The 7,121-nt window shown below is 43.7% G+C and overlaps 1 protein-coding gene across 1 annotated transcript; it reads left to right on the forward strand.

Annotated features, from left to right (window-relative positions):
* Positions 1-773: 773 nt before the first annotated feature.
* On the forward strand, positions 774-2,762 carry LOC112251781 (transmembrane protein 275-like). Its single transcript, XM_024422721.2, has 2 exons — positions 774-898; positions 1,584-2,762. The coding sequence occupies exon 2, from the start codon at positions 1,738-1,740 to the stop codon at positions 2,476-2,478; it is 741 nt and encodes a 246-aa protein (XP_024278489.1). The 5' UTR covers positions 774-898; positions 1,584-1,737; the 3' UTR covers positions 2,479-2,762.
* Positions 2,763-7,121: the final 4,359 nt, after the last annotated feature.

Here is a 7,121-nt window from a genome sequence, read left to right on the forward strand (position 1 = left end):
TTTTAGACGCTTTTCACTGACTGCCGCAACTTACTCAGCTAAACCTATTGCCTATTACCCAAATTGCCATCTTCCCAAACACACTTGTGATTAGAAACAATCCACAACAAAAACATTTAAGAAGCGATTGATCATCTGTGGCTAAGTCATGCTCCCTGGTGAAGGGTGAAGTATTTTGAAATTATTTTATTTAGACAGGAGTAATTATATAATTTTGACGAAACATCAATTCGCTTTAGGGCAAGTTTAGGTCTGCATATTATTCCCATAGAAACGCATTGGGCTTACACTGGACAGATTTTGGCCCATAACGCCGGCCGTGCTGGAGAGGAAGGTGTTTCACAAATAATGCTTTATTGGTTGCACTGTGTTGGTGGATAGTTCTGAACCAGGTGTGGATTCATTTGTCTGGGCTATAGGTCTACAAAGCAGCTTTCCAAAACAAGCTTTTCACATTGCTAACGCAATAATTTAATTAACAAGAATGAACCCCCTAGTAGGCTACATATTGAGCTTTTTCAATTTCTGCAAAAATATATAATTTTCCTGCATATGCCACAGATATATGGAATAGAATGAAAGAGTTATTTGAAAAACGATCCTGTCTGTGTTGGTTTGTTTAACCGTTAGTCTATGTGGTTTAACAGTTTCGTGGTACTGTAATTGAACAGCGAGTGTTCATCGGTGAATGGCGTTGAAATGGTGCCCCTAGTGGTTTAGCGTTAACCATGCATGAAACTAACGAGCGCTCTTCTCTTTCCCTCTATGGTACTTCACCTTGTTGGCTGTGTGAGCGCACCAGAGGAGTGTCACCTAAAGTCGACGATTCGTATCGAAATGTGAGGCAAACGACGGGGAATTTCAAACAACATTGCCTAAATGATGGAACTGATCAAATGTAAGTAAGATCAAGGGCTCTCAAAGGCGTTGTAGACTATTTGATGTTTTCATTGCCAAGAGAGGAGTTATTTATCTATTCTATTCTAAAGGAATTGTTAAATGACAATCAGTGATTTTAGAAGATACTGTATGTTGCTCATTAAAGAACGAGTTAAATGAGAGAACTATAATGGTACTAACATTTTTCATTTTTAGGGTAGCCAAATGTGTAAACAATTCAGACAGTTTAGTTTATTGGCTTCGTTAGTCTTAAACTGATATTGCACATTTATGTAGTCTAGAATACACTTTTAATAAGATAAGATCACTACCACAATGTTGTCTATGAATGTCTGCGTGTAGCTTTGCAAATAGGACTATAGAAGCAATTATTTATTTGACTTGCAGAACAAAGTGTGATTGTAATTGTTCTTTCTGTACCTATGAACAATAACAATGAGTCCTGAATGTGTGATTCTCTGTGAAAAAACGGGGCATCAGTGTGTTGCAGAGCTAAGGATAATAATACCCTTGATTTATCTAGTCTTTGTAGAATTTCTTACACATGGATGCATAATGCATCAGATTTTCTCCCTCAATGTCAGTTCAATTACCTTTAGACCTGTGTGACAATGACCTATTTCCAGAAAACCTATTTCTATGGAAGGAACACATCATCTGACTCTTCTGTCTATCTCTTGTAGGGCAGAGAAAACCATGACCTGACCTGTATCTGGGCTGGACTATCTTGTCACTAATCAAGCCTATTACATTGTATCTGAATCCATAAAACAATTAAGTAATATGCAATCATAAAAATATCTGAGTTACACAGTACCCATCATCAAGCCTAGAGAGATGGTCCTTTCCGAGAAGAGCTCCAGGGCCTCGGGGCCTAAGAAAGCATGCAGAAAATGGGGCCTATGGCCCCAGAGTTTCCCCTCCCCGGCCCTGTGCTGCGCCTGTGGCCTGGGGATCATGCTGGCGGGCATCAACATCACCTTGGTGGGGGCTTTCACTTTCAAGTCCTTCATCCCCGCCAGCAACCCATCCATCGTCATTGGGCCACTGCTCCTAATAGTGGCTCTGTCCTTTTTTGGGGCATGCTGCATGTGTAGCCGACGGGCCCCGGCCCGCGATACCCGTAAGGCAAAGGGGGGCGAGAGCTGGGGGCTGATGCGGATGGGGGCCGGCGCAACGTTTGAGATGGAGACGAGCGAACACACGCTGCAGGACACCACCGCCGTGCAGCTCAGTCCCACCAACTCCCCGACCTCCTCCCACAAGTCTAGTAACTCCACCCATAGGGACACCCCTGCACTGCGGGCTTGTGAGGATGACCCTGCCTCCAGGGCCTGCGAGCTCACCACCTCAGAGACCTATAATATAGATGTGACACCTGATGACCAGGTCTTGACTGCAGAGGACCAGGCAATGACCTCTGAGGACCAGGCATTGACCACTGAGAACCAGGCATTGACCACTGAGAACCAGGCAATGACCTCTGAGGACCAGGCAATAACCTCTGAGGACCAGGCATTGACCTCTGAAGACCAGGCATTGACCACTGAGGACCAGGCATTGACCTCTGAGGACTAGGCATTGACCTCTGAGGACTAGGCATTGACCTCTGAGGACCAGGCATTGACCTCTGAGGACCAGGCATTGACCTCTGAGGACCAGCCATTGACCTCTGAGGACCAGGCATTGACCTCTGATATTGATTATAAGGAGAGCATCCAGATGAAGGCTATACACAAGCCTTACCTAACGTAGCAGGGCTGTCTCCTGGCTATTACATAAACTGGTGCCGTATAATGCTCTAGTACTATATACAGTGCATTTGGAAAGTATTCAGACCCTTTCACTTTTTCCGCATTTTGTTACGTTACAGCCTTATTCTAAAATGTATTAAATCATTTTTCAATCTACACACAATACCCCATAACGACAAAGCAAAAACATTTTTTTTTATATATAAATATTTGTATTTTATTTATTTAAATGGCAATATAACATTTACTTAAGTATTCAGACCCTTTACTCTAGTACTTTGTTGAAGCACCTTTGGCAGGAATTACAGCCTTCAAGTCTTCTTGGGTATGACACTACAAGCTTGACACACCTGTATTTGGGGAGTTTCTCCCATTCTTCTCTGCAGATCCTCTCAAGCTCTGTCAGGTTGGATGGGGAGCGTCACAGCACAGCTATTTTCAGGTCTCTCCAGAGATGTTTGATTGGGTTCAAGTCCGGGCTCTGGCTGGGCCACTCAAGGATACTCAGAAACTTGTCCCGAAGTCACTCCTGGGTTGTCTTGGCTGTGTGCTTAGGGTCGCTGTCCTGTTGGAAGGTGAACATTTGCCCCAGTCTGAGGTCCTGAGCACTCTGGAGCAGGTTTTCATCAAGGATCTCTCTGTTCTTTGCTCCTTTCATCTTTCCCTCGACCCTGACTAGTCTCCCAGTCCCTGCCGCTGAAAAACATCCCCACAGCATGATGCTGCCACCTCCATGCTTCACCGTAGGGATGATGTGATGTTTCCTCCAGATGTGACACTTGACATTCAGGCCAAAGAGTTTAATCTTGGTTTCATCAGACCAGAGAATCTTGTTTCTCATGGTGAGAGTTCTTTAGGTGCCTTTTAGTAAACTCCAAGCAGGCTGTCATGTGCCTTTTACTGAGGAGTGGCTTCCATCTGACCACTCTACCATAAAGGCCTGATTAGTGGAGTGCTGCAGAGATGGTTGTCCTCCTGGGAGGTTCTCCCATCTCCACAAAGGAACACTGGAGCTCTGTCAGAGTGACCATCGGGTTCTTGGTCACCTCCCTGATTGCTCAGTTTGGCCGGGCGGCGAGCTCTAGGAAGGGTCTTGGTGGTTCTGAACTTCTTTCATTTAAGAATGATGGAGGCCACTGTGTTCTTGTGGACCTTCAATGCTGCAGAAATGTTTTGGTACCCTTCCCCAGATCTGTGCCTCGACACAATCGGAGCTCTACGGACAATTCCTTCGACCTCATGGCTTGGTTTTTGCTCTGACATGCACTGTCAACTGTGGTACCTTATATAGACAGGTGTGTGCCTTTCCAAATCACGTCTAATCAATTGAATTTACCACAAGTGGACTCCAATCAAGTTGTAGAAACAACTCAAGGATGATCAATGGAACAGGATGCACCTGAGCTCAATTTCGAGTCTCATAGCAAAGGGTCTGAATACTTATGTAAATAAGGTATTTCTGTTTTTTTTATATAAATTTGCATTTCTAACATTTCTAACACATTTCTAAAAACCTGTATTCGCTTTGTCATTATGGGGCATTGTGTGTAGATTGATGAGGATTTTTTAGAATAAGGCTGTAACGTAACAAAATGAGGAAAAGGGGAAGGGGTCTGAATACTTCCCGAATGCACTGTAAACTGTGGGTACTGGAGTCTCTAATCAAGAAGTTTCATCCTGGATATTTTAGGGGGATCATTTGAACTCATTAATGGCCATGATCTACGGTGGGCTGTGGTCATGAACCCAATTGTAAAATGGGATGAAGTGCATGTTCGAAAAAACGAAAAACAAATCAATATGTTCTACTGTGCATATTTTTAAAGGACTGTTACATTATGTATTTAAACTTAACCTTGTCCCCAGACTCAATTGCTATGACAGAAAGCCGGCTGAAGGATGAGGTTAATTCAGACGTGGAAAGAGGTGTTGACTAGATTATCTCAGATATTATAAGAGCAAGCTCTGCCAGTCAGTCTCAGCGTCAGTTAATGTATGCGTCCCAAATGGCACCATATTCCCTTTAGGGCTCTGGTTTAAAGGAGTGCACTATAATGGAAATAGGTGCCATTTGGGACACGTAAATATGAGGAGGGGAAAAAATGAAGAAGAGGAGAACTAAGCCTCTGATTCGTTGTAGATTGTGTCGGTCTCCCTGTCTGGCTAAATCTAGTCCTCAGTATGAGAAAAAAATAATGTTAATCTTGTTGGATGTTGTACTAAGATCTGGGGACTGTGGGGAGGATGATGGCTACATTTACAGCAAAACCCCCTTTGGCGAGGAGCTTATATGAAGTACAGTTAAAGAATTTAAAGGGACAGTTCACCCAAATTAGACAAATCCAGTAAGCAATCTTTGGACAACGTAAAACAGCAATCTGTGCTTTGGTTTTGTGTACCTGGCCACCTGACTGCATATCCGGTAAGGAAACCAATATGTAATGTAGTAATTTGGGTGAACTATGCCTTTAAGACTGTAAAATCATCATGGCCAGTACCAGCATAGACCCTGCACAGACCCTGTCCTACTATTTTGAGGTATTCTTCCTTCTTTTCTTGGCCTATTGGTAAATCCTGTTACCATGGGCACCGTATGTACAGTACAAAGGGACAACTTAGTATTTACAGCAAAGTAAGGCTCCCTGAGTCATGAAAGCTGGTGAATCATTGGCTAGCAGAAACTGTGATTCCTGTCATTTTCTCTCTGTGTCACCTGCAGGTATTGCCTTGTAGTACTAATGTAGAGCATTAAAATACATATGTCCTTTGTATTTTATTCTTATACGGTATGCTAGGATGTGGGAGATGTTATTCGATGTAACTGTTGTACAATAAATGTGATGGGTTTGTTGGGAAAACATAAAGAAATACTGTTTGCAACCTAAAATTGACTCCGATATACAGTATGCTCACATTTCAGATGTACTGCAGGACAAACATTCTGGGAGTCTAAATGTAGCAAGCCTCCTAAACCAGATCTCCTCCTTGTAGCCTGGGGATGAGATTAACATGTAGCTGACACCAGACAGTAGACAAGTTTCAGACAAGACAGTATACACAGAGTGTACAAAACAATAGGAACACCTTCCTAATATTAAGTTGCACCCCTTTTTGCCCTCAGAACCAGGGGCACAACTTTCACCAGTTTTGCCATTGGAATGGGATACAAAACGAGGCAACGGTGGACGCCATGTGGACGCCTCCGAGAGGGTGAGGAGGGTTGGCTGTTTGGAGTGTTTATCCGCTCAGATCAAAAAATGATGCGCCCCTTTTCTAAAACCAAAGTTGCGCCCCTGCTCCGAACAGCCTCAATTTGTCGGGGAATGGACTCCACAAGGTGTCAAAAGCATTCCACAGGGATGCTATCCCACGTTGACTACAATGCTTCCCACAGTTTTGTCAAGTTGGCTGGATGTCTTTTGGTTGGTGGACCATTCTTTATATACACAGGAAACTGTTGAGTGTGAAAAACTCAGCAGCATTGCAGTTCTTGACACACTCAAAACAGTGCGCCTGACACCTACTACCATACCTCGTTCAAAGGCACATAAATCTTTTGTCTTGCCCTTTAACCCTCTGAATTGCACACCGAACGAACACATAACACCATCGACGTCTCAAGGCTTAAAGATCCTTCTTTAACCTGTCTTCTCCGCTTCATCTGCACTGATTGAAGTGGATTTAACAAGTAACATCAATAAGGGACCTGGAGTCACCTGGTCAGTCTGTCATGGAAAGAGCAGGTGTTGCTGATGTTTTGTACACTCAGTGTAAACTAGACCAGGCAGGATGTGGGGATAATTCTGTCTTATCAGCAAGGATCCTGTGCAGTGAATACAAAACACCTCCTTCAGCTCTTTCCACAGCATTTTGCCCACCACCACCACTTGGCATTTCACCCAACAGGCCGTGGCAAGGCGAGACTGTCTGTTTACTCATCGTTACACATCTGCTGTCCGCAAACACAGCTAGCCACACAGCCATACATTACAACGAGCAGAGTTCACAGCAGAAAAGACCAGTGCAGAGGAAGCAGATGCTCCGAGTTGACACAAAATGGCCGTCTGGGATTTCAATAACACATTAATACAATGTCTTCAGAAAGTATTCATACCCCTTGACTTACTCCACATTTTGTTGTGTTACAGCACGTGTCAAACTCCTTCCACGGAGGACCGAGTGTCTGCGGGTTTTCGCTCCTCCCTTGTACATGACTGACGAATTAAGGTCACTGATTAGTAAGGAACTCTCCTCACCTGGTTGTCGAGGTCTTAACTGAAAGGAAAACCCAGCAGGACCTTCATGGAATGAGTTTGACACTCCTGTGTTAAAACCTGAATTCAAAATGGATTAAATCGATGTGTTTTCTCACCCCTCTACACATAGACCAGGGTTCTTTTCACAGTCCCCAAATCCAGAACAAATTCAAGAAAGAGTACAGTATTATATAGAGCCCTTATTGCATGG

Source organism: Oncorhynchus tshawytscha, linkage group LG05 (genome assembly GCF_018296145.1).
Source record: "Oncorhynchus tshawytscha isolate Ot180627B linkage group LG05, Otsh_v2.0, whole genome shotgun sequence".
NCBI classification, from domain to species: Eukaryota; Metazoa; Chordata; class Actinopteri; order Salmoniformes; family Salmonidae; genus Oncorhynchus; species Oncorhynchus tshawytscha.

Coding starts and splice junctions, on each gene's coding strand:
- LOC112251781 (XM_024422721.2), top strand. CDS start 1,738: ATGGTCCTTTCCGAGAAGAGCTCCAGGGCCTCGGGGCCTAAGAAAGCA.